Here is a 16,482-nt window from a genome sequence, read left to right on the forward strand (position 1 = left end):
GACATGACTGATTTTATTCCTACAATCTTATTTTTGATTTCCTACATAATGTTTTATTGTTATTCTTCCTTTATTACTTTTACTAAATTGATCAACCTTTCCTCGTTCCTTTACTTCCCCACTCCATGCAGGGTCGCTTGGAAGTTCTACATCCTATTCTTACTAGTACCTAACGTTAAATTTTAAACAAATCATTCAACAGTGTGTGTGTATGTATGTATATATATACACACATACACACATATATGTGTATATATATACACACACACATACATACACACATATACATATTTATCAATGTGGACTAATCAGCATAATATCTCCTTGAATAAGAAAACCTTCTTAGACCATTTGATTCCCCTCTTCATTTCCCATTTGCACCTCATTTTGTTAATTCCCGTAGCTCCATACTGTTAAACAATTATTATTTTAACATTATAGTTCTACCATTTCAGAGATCCAAATTCAGCTGTCATGTTATGGAAATTACTTTTATGCTCACTAATGTTTCTTATGCCTTGAGTCTTCACTTCTTGGCTTTATTTTTTGTGATGTTTTAGAATATCCTATAGTATTTTTTTCAAAAAGGGCACAAGTCTGCATACTTCAAAGTTAATTTGTTCTCATAGTTGAGTGATAACTTGGCTGAGGATAGAAATTTAGGTTTAAAATATTCAGTTACAGACAATGATCAAAGCACTGTCTTTTAGTATTTAGTGTCACAAATAAGAAGTCTGATGTCATTCTGATTCTCATTCCTTTGCACATAGCTTATTTCTCCCTGGAAGAGTTCAAAATTTTCTTTTAAGTTATGGAATTAAGAAATTTCACCAGATATATATACAATGGAATATTACTCAGCCATTAAAAAAAAAGAATGAAATCTTGCCACTTGCAAAAACACAGATGGACTTAGAGGGTATTTATGCTAAGTGAAATAAGTCAGACAAAGACAAATACCCCATGATTTCACTTACATGTAAATCTAAAAAAACAAATGAACAAATAAAACAGAAACAGAGTTAGATACAGAAACAAACAGGGGGATGAGAGAGGAGTGGAAGGATGAGTGAAATAGGTGAGGGAGATAAAGAGGTACAAATTTTGTTAGAAAATAAATGTCAGGGGATGTAATGTACAGCATAGGGAATATTGTCAGTAATACTGTAATAACTTTGTAAGGTGACAGATGGTAACTAGACTTATCATGGTGATCATTTTGTTAATGTATAAAAATACTGAATCATTATGTTGTATACCTGAAACTAATGATATCTTAAGTCTATTATACTTCAATAGGAAGGAAGGGAGGGAGGAAGGAAAGGGAAATTTCACCAGGATGTATCTAGGTGAAAAAGCACTCCTTACTCCTGTGTGCCACCATTAATTGGCCCTTTCAATCTTAAGATTCTTCTATCTTGGGGCTTCCCTGGTGGTGTAGTGGTTAGGAATCTGCCTGCCAACGTGCAGGACACTGGTCTGGGAAGATCCCACGTGCCACGGAGCAACTAAGCCCGTGCACCACAACTACTGAACCTGTGCTCTACAGCCCGCCAGCCACAACTACTGAGCCTGCATGCCACAACTACTGAAGCCTGTGTGCCTAGAGCCGTGCTCCGCAACAAGAGTAGCCACCCCAATCAGAAGCCCACGAACCAAAATGAAGAGTAGTCCCTGCTTGCCGCAACTAGAGAAAGCCCAGGCACAGCAACGAAGACCCGATGCAGCCAAAAAAAATGAAAACAAAAAAAACTGTGTGTGAGGTAAATTCTTAAGAAAAAATTCTTCTTTCTCTAGGAAACCTTTTTCCATTACACGTTTGGTTAGATACATATCATCTATCCTTGATTATCCCAGTCTTCTAATTTTTCTTTCACTTTTCATCTCTTTGGTGTTTTTTTTTTTTTCCCCTCTGTGTTCTGAGATATTCTTCACTATCTTTTGTATCACTAATTCAAGATTCTGGGACTGTCCATTTTGCTTTTCAACCCTTCCTCAGAGTTCCAATTTTGATAATCATATTCTTAATTTCCAGATACTTTCGTTTTTTCTTTTTTGCAGTATGCGGGCCTCTCACTGTTGTGGCCTCTCCCGTTGCGGAGCACAGGCTCCGGACGCGCAGGCTCAGTGGCCATGGCTCACGGGCCCAGCCGCTCCGCGGCATGTGGGATCTTCCCAGACCGGGGCACGAACCCCTGTCCCCTGCATTGGCAGGCGGACTCTCAACCACTGCGCCACCAGGGAAGCCCCCCAGATACTTTCTTATCTTTTCCTTTTTCAGAGAAGCTGATTTTTCTGACTCATGAATTTAATATCCTGTTAAATATCTCTGAAGATACTAATTAGTATTTTGAAAGTTCATTTCTATTTCTTCTTAGTCCACCTCAGTGCTTCCATTTCATGGTATTTGCTGATGATTCTGTATTGTTTGGTCATGCTTTAAAAGGAAGGATTCAGAAAGATCAAGTGATTTTAGTTACCTGACACAGTTTTTCTAAGCCATTGGATATACTTCCATGGTAGGCCTTTTCGCAAGAGGAGTGGGCTGATCATGCAGATCTCTGGGTGAAGATCCCAAAGATATTTATTGAGCATTTACTACATGCTGAGCATCATGTGCACAGGAAGGCTGGGGACACCTTTTTCCACTGGTGTTGCAGGAAAAAGTTTTACTTCAGGAGCAAAACACTTCTGCTTATTTACTGTTGTGCAGAGCTGCTTTCACTTTTTTCCCCTTCAAATCTGTTTTAAAAGCTCAAAGATATTTATGTTCTCATTCTGTAGTCCAAGTCCTAACACACGGAGCCTTCTGAGGCAGATCCCTACTTTACTTTAGAAATTGGGCCTTACTGGCTTTAGCTTGGGAGCAAAAGTCACAGCCAGGCCCTAGAGGAGTAATTCTCGAGTAGTAATTCTCAATCCTTGGCTGCAAACTAGAATCACCAGGGTTTTTTTTGTTTTTTAAATACTTGTGCCTGGAGTTCCATCCTTTGAGATTTGCTATTCTTATTTAACTGGTCTGGGCTGAGACCTGGGCATCAGAATTTTAAAAGCTCCCCAAGTAATTCTAAATTCAGCCAAAGTTGAGAACCACTACACTACAGGCTTACTAGCCCAGCTGTTCCATATTGTTTTATAACAACCCTGATGATTACCCCATAGCCTGCCTTGGCTCCCTTGCACCAGCTGAGTAAGCTTGGAGTTCTTCCCAAGCTTGTTGAGACGAACAGTATGTACCTCTGCAGAGGTCTTCTCTACACCTGTTGTGGGTTGGGTTTCCTGAGTCTAGTTTCCATCAGTCCAATTTTATCTACTTTACGTATTCCAGAAATTCTCCATAATTTCTGACCCACTTCTTGTAGTCTTCCTATTTTCCACCACTAATAGGGATTTCTTCCTCTTTTTTTGAAATCATTCTCCACCCCTCCCCTCCCCATCTCTCATTTCAGTGGGATTTGCAGAGGGAAAGGAGGTGAGAGGGAAGGGTACTCCAACAACTTGAATCCCTGCAGATCACTCTGTTGAAATTTTCACATTTGAAAATACTCCCGATTGTCTGCATTCTTTGCACTGATGTGGCTGAAAGCACCGTGAGGCAAGAGAGTCACACACAGCATTTTGATGTGCCTACTCCAGGCATAGAAGTTAACTCAGAAGATGTGAGAGATGGGAGTTGGGGGAAGAGGAGCTGGTAAGCTATTCAGAGCCTTATGTCAGATTGGCTTTTCTAAGAAAGCAAAGCTTAAAAGTAACAATGTAGCCACTACAGGCAATGCAGCTAAAGTATGATGACTAAAGTATCAGTCATCATGATAATGTCAATTAGAGTACCTTAGAACACAGTGACTTTTTTTTAATGGAAAAAGGACAACACTGAATAAAAATTACAAGATGGTCATCTTAATTGACATAAAGCACACTGGAACAGAATCTAAAAATTGATTTGCAAGCATGAGGATCCTGACGGAGTAAAAATCACAATTTCTTTGAGAAAGAATAAATTCTGTCAAACTAATGTAAATTCTCTCTTCCCCAAAGAAATTATTAAAAGGAAGCAAAAGATCACAATTCAATAAAAGCCTTTTGATTCAGTCCACAACTTTGTTCTTCAGAAAACAAACCAGCAAAAATCCTGGAGAAATATGATTTAGGTAACATTACTAAGAAGATATATAATTATTTTTAAGACTGTTACTGAAGACAAATTGATCATGGGTTCTAGGTCAACCCTGGTAGAGACAAAATAATTTGCTGATGGACTGGCTATAGAATATAAGAGAAAGAGAAGTTTATTTCCTTAAATCTATTTAAAGGACGCAAAATAAATGATATAAACATTTATTTAGAGAAATAAATGTATTTATTTATAGAAAAAAGAAACTAAGTGTCTAACATGTATTAGGTACCTTTCTTCCCTTAACTGTCACAACAATCTGTGGGGGTAAAAGATTATTATTCCCATTTTACAGATGAGAAAACTGTATGCTCAAGGTGATTAAGTAACTTGTCTAAAGTCATAAAAATATCAAGTAGTGATTCCAAGATTCGAAATTCACATCTATCACTTCCAAAGCCTGTGTGCCCCCTCCCCCGGCTATTCACTGTACCTTTACACAGAAATGACAGAAACTTGATCACTCTTGTGTATCTATAATGACATATCATAATGGATGATCACTGTCTATAGTTTTTCTTTCACTGTGGAACTGGCTTTAGTTCTAGGATTTCTACTTGGTTTTGAATCTAATAGTATATGGGTGATGGTACCAAAAAAAAGGCAAACCAGTAAAGTGAAGACTGAGTAGACTTCAAAAGGAACAAGGTGATCTTGGCTTCTGACAGAGACCACTTTTGAGTCAACCTTCTGTCCTCCTCCCACACGGAGCTAACTGGTTTCAAAGAGGGAAAGCAGGACACCTTAACCTTGATAAGTGACAATACAATAAATTTTTATAAAATTGATTTGTTCCAGAAAACCAAAAAGGGCTTTTGGGAGAAAAAGTAAGAATAAACCATTTACTCTCAAATTTCCCAGGAAAGTACAATCTAACAAGATGAGAGACAAAAAAATTAGTCATTGCCCTTTCTTAATACATTTAGAAACAGAAAAAAAAATTATATAAAGGATTATTCACATATATTAAAAATTCTATTCATAGTATATTATCCTTCACGCAAAAAGGGGACATAAAAGTACATGTATCTGCTCACTTCTGCAAAAAAGTACAATAATAAACCAGGAACTAATGAGATTGGTTACCTATAGGAGGTAGGAAGGAACAGAGTGGAAACAATGAGGAAATGGGAACAGGTTAGTAGGGATGAGGGGGGGAATAACACTTCTGAGTATATCTTTTTGTATCATCTAGAATCATGATAATGTTTCATACACCAAAAAAACAAATAATTAAAACCTACCAGAGTGTGGGGGGAACCCCAATGGAAGGTAAACATAACAAATGAACTTAACTGTATTACAAATGAATAACATAACCATACTGAAGGGAATGAGGATGAAAGAACTAACCTAAGTTGGAAAACAGTGTTTTCAATGTATGCTATAGGCTAATGACAAAAGGAAGTACACTCAGATATTTCCTACTTAGGAAAAAATATTTTTTTAAATATTTATTTATTTAGGCTGTGTGGGGTCTTAGTTGCGGCATGCAGGATCTTTGTTGCAGCATGCAGACTCTTAGTTGCAGCATGCGTGCAGGATCTAGTTCCCCGACCAGGGGTCGAACCCAGGCCCCCTGCACTGGGAGCATGGAGTCTTACCCACTGGGCCACCAGGGAAGTCCCAGGAAATTTGTTTTTCACAGGGGTATGGGTTAGCAATTCTGAAACTACTTTCTGTATATACCATGATTGAGCAAATAAATAAATATACTGTGAATAATGACAGCCAGGTTTCTCACTGTTGGAGAAAGCAATTTCAAAGAAGCAAAGAGAGGAGGCTAAAACAAAACTGTGGTGGGCTGAAATTGAAAGTGTCAGTATGTACTCATAGTTTTTAATATATATATACAGACTAATACAGAAGTACACATAGAATGTGTATATATGCATGTCGAGATGTATGTATTTTCTAGCTCTGTTAAGAGGTTCTAGAAGCAATAACATTCCATAGCATGAGTATACCTAGCACCCAGATCTTCATTTCTAAATACATTCTCCAGTAAAAGGAATCAGCTCCTTGGAGGAATGGCTGATTCCAGACTGGGGGCAGGAAAATTACCAAATAAGCCCTAAGCATCTATTGGTGTCATAAGTAAGAAAGTGCTCAAGAAACAATGTTGGAAGGACCAAAGAGCCAAGCTGAAGGAGTTTCCAATGGCCAAATCTAGGACAATCTGAGCAACAAAATAAATAAGAATAGTAATGAATAATAACCTACAGAATAAAATGACATCCATGGGTCAATACTGATATAAATAAACAACTGAATAAACAGGGGAGAAGAGGCAGCTCTTCCTTACAGCAGAATTCTAATTAAATGTAGAAGAAACAGTGGACATAGAAAAATCACCATTAGGCAAATACCACAGTAATAACGGTTGCATACAAAAGTCATTCATAGATGCTAAAATTAGTGTGTGAAGGTGTGATGTAAAAGAGGTTATCTGAATAGTTTCCAAGTATTTCCTTCCCAATGAGATACTTAGTAACTAGAGAGAGAAAAATAGTAACTTTACAGTGGAGAAACATGGCAGACCCCACCTTAACCAAGTGGCCCAAGTTAACATCAACAGTAATGAGACATCAATGTCATGTACTTCCTGATAATGATGAACTGAGATGGGCACATCACTTATGTATTTTTCCAAATATGCATAGCCTAAATCTAATCAGGGGAAAACATCAAACCAACCCAAATTGAGGGATATTCTACAATAATTGGCCTTCAATTATTTAACTTTAACTTCAAAAGTGTTAAAAGTCACGAAAAACACAAAGACTGATCAGCTGTCACAGATTGGAGGAGACAAGGAGACATGACAACTAAATTACAATGCTGGATCCTGAATTTGATGGTGGACTTGAAAAAGGACATCAGCATGGCAACAGGTGAAATTCAAGTAAGATGTGTAGAATAGTTAATAGCACTGAATCAATGTTAATTTCCTGATTTTGATAAAAGTACTGTGGTCAAGTAAGATGTCAACATTAGGGGAAGCTGGGTGAAGCATATAAGGAAATTCTCTGTACTAGTTCTGCAACTTTTCCAGAAGTCAAAAAGTATTTCAAAATGAAAAGTTAAAAAAATGACTCCAATTGAAAATATTACCAAAAGCAAGATTTGATTTAATTTAGCCTGCTCCAAAGTTAACTCTACAGTGGTAGTTTTGTGGTATTGCCTATAACTGGGAAGTTTTTCCTTTTAATTTAGTTGACAAAACCCTCCAATTTTAAAATATATAACTTGTTAAATCTGGGGAGTCACTGTATCACAGGGGAAAAAACCCTCTACTTCTGTATATGTTTGAAATTTTTCATAATAAAAATTTAAAATACATGTTATAGACAAGATTTTTAAGTTCTTGTTAATATATTGAGGAGAATTTTCTATCATTCCTATAACTTTCATAAACATTTAGAATTCTATCAGGAATTTTTTGGGCTAGTAGGACCTTAGAAATTAAGGCGTCTACCCCTGCATCACTGGACAGGAAAGAAGCTGATGCCAGAGAGGCAACGTCTAGTTAGAGTGGGCCAAAGCCTGAACCCTATCTTCCAGCTCCTGGTCCAGGTATTTCTCCAACACTATACACCTGAGCTCTTCTTCATTTATTCTAAAACTTATCAAGAGTGATAACTATCTAAACACTTTAACTACAACAGAACAGTAATACTATTTATAACTGTTTCCAATTAAAAAAAAAAACTAAATTTGAACTAATTTGCCAGACTCGTGGAAATGAAACATGCATTCAAAGTAGAATGTAAAATAATGTTGTGGTTCAACATGCAACATTAAAGATGAGAAAATCAACTATTCTAGTTTACATTTTAAAAATGAACTCTTTAGGCCTTTTATATTGATAATATCAACAGTTCATGCTGCCATCCTTATTTAGTAATTTGATTTTTTTAAAAATTCTTTTTATTTTATTTATTTTTATTTTTGGCTGTGTTGGGTCTTTGTTGCTGCATGCAGGCTTTCTCTAGTTGTGGTGAGCGGGGGCTACTCTTCATTGCGGTACGCAGGCTTCTCATTGTAGTGGCTTCTCTTGTTGCGGAGCACCAGCTCTACGTGCGTGGGCTTCAGTAGTTGTGGCTCGCGGGTTCTAGAGCGCAGGCTCAGTAGTTGTGGCACACTGGCTTAGTTGCTCTGCAGCATGTGGGAACTTCCTGAACCAGGGTTGGAACCCGTGTCCTCTGCACTGGCAGGCAGATTCTTAACCACTGCGCCATCAGGGAAACCCAGTGATTTTATTTTTTAAGGGAAGTATTTCTTTCTTTCTTTTTAAAATTTAAAAAGTTGGGCTTCCCTGGTGGCGCAGTGGTTGAGAGTCCGCCTGCCAATGCAGGGGACGCGGGTTCATGCCCCGGTCCGGGAAGATCCCACATGCTGCGGAGCTGCTGGGCACGTGAGCCATGGCCGCTGAGCCTGCGCATCCGGAGCCTGTGCTCCACAACGGGAGAGGCCACAACAGTGAGAGGCCCACATACAGCAAAACAAAAAACAAAAACAACAACAAAAAAAAAAATTTTAAAAGTTTTTTTGGCTGCACCACGCGGCTTACAAAATCTTAGTTCCCCAACCAGGGACTGAACCCGGGCCATAGCAGTAAAAGTGCCGAGTCCTAACCGTTGGACCACCAGGGAATTCCCTTGACTTTTTTTTTTAATAACTTAAAAAAAATTTTTTTTTAATTTATTTGTTCTATTTATTCATCTTTGGCTGCATCGGATCCCCGCTGCTGCACACGGGTCCCCTCCAGCTGTGACAAGCGGGGGCCGCTCCTCGCCGTGGCACACGGGCCCAGTTGCTCTCCCGGACCAGGGATTGAACCCGCGTCCCCTGCATTGGCAGGTGGACCCCAACCACTGTGCCACCAGGGAAGTTCTCCCTTGATTTTTTTAAATGGAAGTATTTGTTTTCTCACTACTGTCTTTTTTGAAGTACTTCAACTCAGTAAATGCCATCTTGCAAAAAATTTATCCATGCAGAAAGCATTTACTGAACAACAAATGTGTGTAAGGCTCTGTAGGTGATGCTGGAAACAAAAAGATGAAGAAAGATTCTGGTCCTCCAGCACTCACTGTATACTAGGGAAATGGGCAGATGCTGATTAGAATATAAAGTAACAAGTAGTGTACACACAATGTGTGTACACCTCCCTCTGGGAGGGTGGACGGGTGCTCAGTTAACCCAGTCCTCAGTCAGCCCTGTCCTTATATTCAACTTACTAGCAAATGAAGAAAATGGAATAGCTTCAGGTCACTCAATAAATGACAAAGCAGAGCTCGAACCCAGGTCTCCTGACATAGAACAGAATAAACTATTCTCCTGTTTTGATCTAACTAAAATGATGAACTGTTTTTTATCTTAATGACAGCCAGTGAAATGGGTTTGATGCCCTGACAGGCATTACAATCTACTACTCTATTTGGTAACTCTGTAACCTTGGGTAATTTACATAACTTCTCTGAACTCACTTTTCTCACCTAGGGATAATTAATCATAGCTCAAAAGGTTATTGTGAGAAATAAATAAATAATATATAAGGCAACTAATATAACTGTTGGCACACCAAGGAATCCACAGACTAAGAATTCATTGATGGATGGGCTTACCTTTTACTCATTGTTTTGAGTTTGAAGAGGCTGGTACAGTTCTTGGCACACACAGGTTGAATGAATATTTACTAAATGAAGTCACTTTTAAATAAATGCTGAATTTAAAACTATTAAGAGATATATATTCAATATATTTATTTTCATAAACAGATTTTTTAAAACAAAATCTCCATTTCATCCACATAATTGGAACCCAACTTTTAAGGACCAGTTCCCTCTCGCAGCAGTACTTACTTTCTACTGTCGCTCCTTCATTTGGGTTTGAATACCCTTCTCCTTTCCGTTTGATTCTTCGGATAATACCTCCATCTTCAAATAAATCCTCTCCTTTGAAATCAAGAAGCTCAATCTAGAAAGGAAAAAGGGATCTGACTGAGAACGGACCAAAAAAGCCAATTTAACATACTTAAAGGCAAGGGCAACCACTCTCCTTTCATTTTACAAAATAAAACTCTGTTTTATATTTACCTGTGCTTCTTAATTATTGGAAAAGTAGGGAAAAAAGAACACTGCACTTTTCAATACCTGGAAAGAAACTTCATGTAATGATAATGTCTAGGACTACATCCTGTGGGGCTGCAGTGCAAAGACAGACAGGAAATACAAGGAAAACTGTCTTGTGGGCAAAAAGCCAGAGTGACACAGTGCTGGCCCAGACTATTTTGTCTGACTCTAGAGGCCACCACTTTTTCTCCCGATTCATGGAATCCCCTTCTTAAAATTAAGACTAAATCTTATGAATCAGGCCTACAACCAACTAAAGGTATATTTTACCTAGTTACAATGTTTTAGGCATTTCCCCTCTTTAATTTTTTAATTAGGTATGGCCAAATATGTATAATTAAACACAATGAATACCATTTTATCACCATCTACTGCTTCTAATGAGGAAGTGAGATCTGTGACATTTATAAACCTCTGTAATATGAAAATAGCTTTACAACTTGCTTTATAGCTTTAGGTATATTTCAACATGTATCTCCCACATTTCCATCCTGTCTTCTGATCAGGTTTGAGTATGTCATAACTCACACCACTGACCAGAACCTTTATTTCTAAGCCTGTTGTCTTTTGTTTATTTGGATATGACCGTTTTCTGCCAGAGACACGTTTCTAAGAAAGCACTGGCACACATCCCTTGGGTTTGTGGGAAACAATTCAAGAAGCCAAGCTCCAAAATAAATAAGTTGGATCTGATTCTCAATAGCAAGCTCAGCTCCTTGTTCCACTGCCTGTTGCTTTGGAGCCAGCATTATAGTAGAGCAGATGCTAACAAGGCAACATCACACACATACTTGCCTCAAAAAAGAGAGTTGCATTCGAGGGAATTTTGGGGAGACTGCCAGCCGAGCCATATGCATATTCTGGTTTGCACAGTAAATGACAGATCTCTCCTTTCTTCATGGTAGCCACCCCAATGTCCCATGCCTTGATAACTTGGCCTAGGAGAAAGGAAAAAGTGGTTGAAAGCTATAAGCCATATTTTAAAAGACTTAACTGTCACGAAACAAAAGTTCAAACAAATTTCCAATTCCTTACATGCTATTCAGCTAGGAAGTAGGGGCTAAAAAAACCCTCAGTAAGACCTATACACTAAGAAATAAATTGTGATTTTTTTTTTTGAGGGCTATCAGAGAAGATTCTCTGCTGAGAAGGATGAAAGTAGTATCAGTTTCTAAACTACTCAAAGACTAAGTCTTTGAAAAGTGGCAGTAACATCATCTTTGAAATGTGGCTGGGCTGCAGTTGTTGCTTAATTTATAATTTCAACCATAAGAATAAGTGCGTGTTTTCTAGGCAGAAATGGAACAAAAATAGTATAGAAAATGGAATTTGTCCTAAGAAAGCTTATAATTTAGTTGGGCAGACAAAAACAACAAACAAGAAACTGGAAAAGTATAAATTGTATAAAAAGGCCCATGAAACAGATTTCTTCTCAAAATTTAGAGTAAGAAAAAAAGTGGGTTTTGTTTTTCTAAAAAAAACAGAATGATATGTGTCCTTTTTTGCCAAATCACAAGAAGTGCAGAACTCAGAATTTTTTTTTTTTCCTACTTCCAGGGAACAAAGCTTACTGCTCAGCTATAGAACTATATTAACCCATATAATTGTATCTTACAATAAGCAGTCCCAAATCCTTTGGGAAACAATAGAAAATGTACAAAATTTCAAGGGATAATATATACATTTGAGGTGCTATGTCAAAGACTTTAGTATTCAAAGTGAGATCAGGTAATAAGCAATGAACTCCAGAGAAGGTGAATTTTGAAGAGAGCTATTATCTTGAACTGAGAACTGATGTTAGGATTAGAGTAAGGATGATTAGAATAAGGGGAACCCTATACTAAGGTATGTAAGTAGATATGGACAAAGCATTTGTGACTCATGACTTCAGCTTAGTCTTAGGCGTTACAACTTTTCAAAATATCAGATACGCTTATTTTAGTTAAAAGTGTATATAAGGTATACATGCCAATTATTAAAACACACGAGAGAAAGATATAAGTGAAAGGTAAAAGGTCATCCATTCCCTCCTTAAAAGAAGCCACTGTTATGTTTTTTTTGTACCCATCCACTGTGTGCTGTCGCTTTTAAAATAATTTAAAACATAAATGACAGCATACTATACATTCAGTTCTGAACTGTTTTCTCATTACATAGATATTTTAATTATACAGAAATATGTTATAAATATAAAATGTTTAAAATTTATTCATTTATGTGTATATACATATCTTTATCCATCAGCAGATAGGATATGCGTTTTAGGGGTTAGACGTGCAGCCTGCTTTAACTTCAGACTGACTAAATTAGAATACCAGGTCGGCCCCATATTAGTTGTGTGACCTTGTGCAAGTTTCCTCATCTGCAAAATGTAGATAATAATAGTACCTGCCATATAGTTGTTACAAGAATTATTAGATAAAATATGTCAAGTGCCTGGCATATAATATGTATTTAACAAAGGACAGTTATCATCATCCTAAATACATACTGACCTACTTCATTCTCGGTGGCTTCATAATATTCCAGTCACTCTACTATTGAGATACATTGCCAACAGTACTCTAATAAGAATTTTTGTCCCTTATGTTTGCCTATTTTGTGCAAGTATATTTAGAAGGTAAATTCCTGGAAGTGCAAAGGTGATGTGCACTTTCCATTTGATAGATATTGCCCAACTGCCCTTCCAAAAGGGCTACATCAATTTATATGCCCACACACGGTTCCAATGTGAAAACAGTCTAGAATCATCAGAAGAAATGTAAAGTCTGCTGTTGACAGGCTGCTCTACTGTCACTGATGCTCTTCAAAGACTGCAATGGCTTTAGCGTGGGCCATTTAGAACAATTTTTTTTTTACTCTCAACTCCGATATTTTAAGACAAATACCTTACACCCTCTTTCAGGAAATCTTTATACTATGGGGTTACTACTGTACATTTGTTCAAGGCATTCAGCCAATTACTGAGGAGCAAAGGTCTGTCTAGGTACTAAAAATACAAAGGTGGCTGTTCTCTTCTTCCTTCCAAGAAACATGCAATGTAGTACGGCTAGTGGAGCAGAAAGATACCTGCCCTGATTTTTTTAAGCATGGTGAACACTAACATAAGAGTACAAACAGGGGCTTTTGCCTTGGGGTGGGGTTGGAACAGTCAGCAAAAGCTTACTTCACAGATGATGCCTATGCTAGGCCCTAGAAGTTGGAAACGTCAGCCTGGCTATTAAATCCACAGGAGCCTCAAGCTGAATAAATCATGCCTATGCCTTTGGCTCTTCTTCTCATTCAGGAACATTAAAGCTTCTTTTAAACACTGAGCTTTAGACACTGAAGGAAACACACTGAGCAAAGAGCCAGACTGATATGAACACAGGTATATTTCTAAAATTGCCAATCTTGGGCCTCTTTTCTTAAAAAGCACTTCCCCCTGATTTAAAAAATAATACAGACTCATTATAGAACACTTGGAAAGTATATAAAAGCACAGAGAATAAAAAACCTGAAATTTCAGCATCTGGGGTAAACTGTCAATTTCTTGGCTCGTTTTCTTCCAATTGTGTATGTATACTTTGTTTACATATTAAATTTTTTATATATACATTCTTAAAATTCTGATCATAGTTTATTTGGTTTTGTAGCCTACTCTGCATTTCACATTATATGAGCATTTTTCTTGTGAAAAGACAATACCTGAAAACATGACTTTTAATAACTATATGCTATTTACTATTTCATCTTTTAAATACGCCATAATTTCATTACTCCCACTAATAAATATTTAAATTGCTTTTTTTTACTCTTATTAAGTTGCAATGAACAACTCTGCACCTAAATCTTCACGATTTTTTTTTTTGCATAATGAAAGCCTCTTACCTGACACATTAGGACTATGGTTGTAGGTTAATTTAAAATGTTGCTTTAAGTGAGGAATCATAAAAATGAACATATACAACCTCAAACTTTTTTTAAACTTAAAACCTATCAAAGTATATTAATTCACTAATCCTGTGATAGAAGTCCAACGCCTTGTCTGCGTGTGACAAGTGATAAGAGTTCTATATCATCTTTACTATATAAATCATATTTATGGCATATCATTTGCAACTTACAACATGGATTTCTTTAAAGTGAAGTAAGAAGTAGAAGACCCTTGTAAAAAGCAATCAGTATGTGGAATCCTGGTAAAAATGTGTTCTGAATGGCCTACTTATTTCACCTAGCGTTTACCCACCCCTAATGCAACTGCCATTTTTTAAAAGATATTTATTTATTTAGTTATTTGACTGCCCTGGGTCTTAGTTGTGGCACGCAGGATCTTTTAGTTGCGGCATGTGAACTCTTAGTTGCAGCATGTGAGATCTAGTTCCCTGACCAGGGATCAAACCCAGGCCACCTGCATCGGGAGCTTGGAGTCTTAGCCACTGGACCACCAGGGAAGTCCCTCAATAGCTATTTAAAAAAGGCTTTTAGCAATTCACTTTAATAAGTCTTTCCAAAGATGTTCAACTTAGTTTTCAAAGAAATAAGTCCCATTTCTTATTACACTAATTTCAGAGTTTTATATACTATCTAATGAACTTATATAATTACAAAAAGGACAGTGGATATAAACAAGTTTAGACTGATTCTTAATAAAAGTCTGAGGAAGAAAAAAGCACACCCTAACGTCTGGCAACTGCCCGACACTTACAGCTAGGCCTTGGTGATTCTGAAGCTGGACTGGGGCACACAGCCAAGCCATGTTGTTCTCCTGTCGGACATAACAATCTCACAAAACATCAACATCAGACAAGGTCACTCTGAGACCATGAAAAAGTGAGACAAAACAAGAACACTTCAAAATTTTGTCTGAGCATGGACAAAAAACAAGGTCCCTGTGCAACCTACAAAATACCAAACATCCCCCTCTCCTGGTGACATGAGTGACTTCTGCTTCTCTACAGGTGTAGCTTTAGTCTCACTCCAGTCAGCCCTCCTCCTAGATAAGATTTACTAAGATACCCAAAGAATCACCTGCATCCCAACAATATCCAATCCAGAGCAAATCCCTTCTTCCTTAAACTCTTCCCCAAATCACCTAAATACAAGTCCAAATCCTATAAAAGACCTTCTGAACACTCTGAGACACCTCCAGTTTCCCATGGTGTGCAGTCTACCTCCGTACGAGTAATAAACCCAACTTGTTCACTATAGTTGTGCTCCTGGTGGTCTGTGGGTGGAGGGCATTGACAAGGCTCACTCAACTGGCTGAAGCATAGTGCAGGGCCACAGTGAAGAATATGAAACTAGCAGTGTCACTCAGTGTATTTACAAGTAGAATGGAGAGCGGCAGTTAGTCTGGAGTTGGTTAAGCAAGCTTCTACCATATTTCCTTAGATTCAATTCCTAGAAGTAGAATTACTGGGTCAAAGCATAAACATTTTTAAGATTCTTGATCTTTGGGATCTTTTGATCTTTAGGGTCTTAACTGTAGGTATAATACACCAAGAATATATAAACGCAATTTATTCTTCCACTTGTTCTGGACTTCAGTTTTACCGGCTCAAACACAATTTATCAATTTCAGTAGTCCTATTTGGAATACCATTAGTAACAAAATCTGAAATAAGAATATATATTTACAGAAATATATAATGTATCTATCTTTAAGTGTAAATGCTTCTTATATATACCTAACTATAGGGAAGTGAAACGTTAAAAGTGTACAAAGCCCAGTATAAAAGCAATGCACTGTATTTTTCTTCTCTCTGAAGAATATTATATAATTTTTTCTGATTAAGAAAATCAAAATCAAATTTTATAGGCTCATTGTAGGTTCATCCACTGTAACAAGTGCACCATCCTGGAGGGGGTGCTGATAAGAGGGGGAGGCTATGCACATGGCGGGGCAGGGGGTACATGGGAAATCTCTGTACCTTCCGCTCAATTTTTGCTGTGAACCTAAAACTGCTCTAAAAAAATAAAGTCTATTAAAATATCATGCAACACGTTTTAAAATATAACATTTTAAATTAATCACTGAATACTTTCACTTATAATAGACTATAGTGACCATTTTAGAACATTATTTTTTATTGATTAAAAAATTTTTTAATTGTGGTAAAATACATAAAAATGACCATTTCAACTGTTAAGTGCACAGTTGAGTATGTTCACACTGTTGTGCCACCAATGTCC

The 16,482-nt window shown here is 37.3% G+C and overlaps 1 protein-coding gene across 1 annotated transcript in view; it reads right to left on the reverse strand.

The window, feature by feature from the left end:
• Positions 1-16,482, reverse strand: part of FKBP5 (FKBP prolyl isomerase 5) — an 88,728-nt gene that overhangs the window by 24,949 nt on the left and 47,297 nt on the right. Inside the window, exons 4-5 of the mRNA XM_065884975.1 lie at positions 11,104-11,246; positions 10,039-10,153 (exon numbers count right to left, since the gene is read on the reverse strand). Coding sequence (XP_065741047.1) covers positions 10,039-10,153; positions 11,104-11,246 — 258 coding nt within the window. The remainder of the gene's footprint in view (positions 1-10,038; positions 10,154-11,103; positions 11,247-16,482) is intronic.

This window comes from Phocoena phocoena, chromosome 10, assembly GCF_963924675.1.
Source record: "Phocoena phocoena chromosome 10, mPhoPho1.1, whole genome shotgun sequence".
In the NCBI taxonomy this organism is placed as follows: Eukaryota; Metazoa; Chordata; class Mammalia; order Artiodactyla; family Phocoenidae; genus Phocoena; species Phocoena phocoena.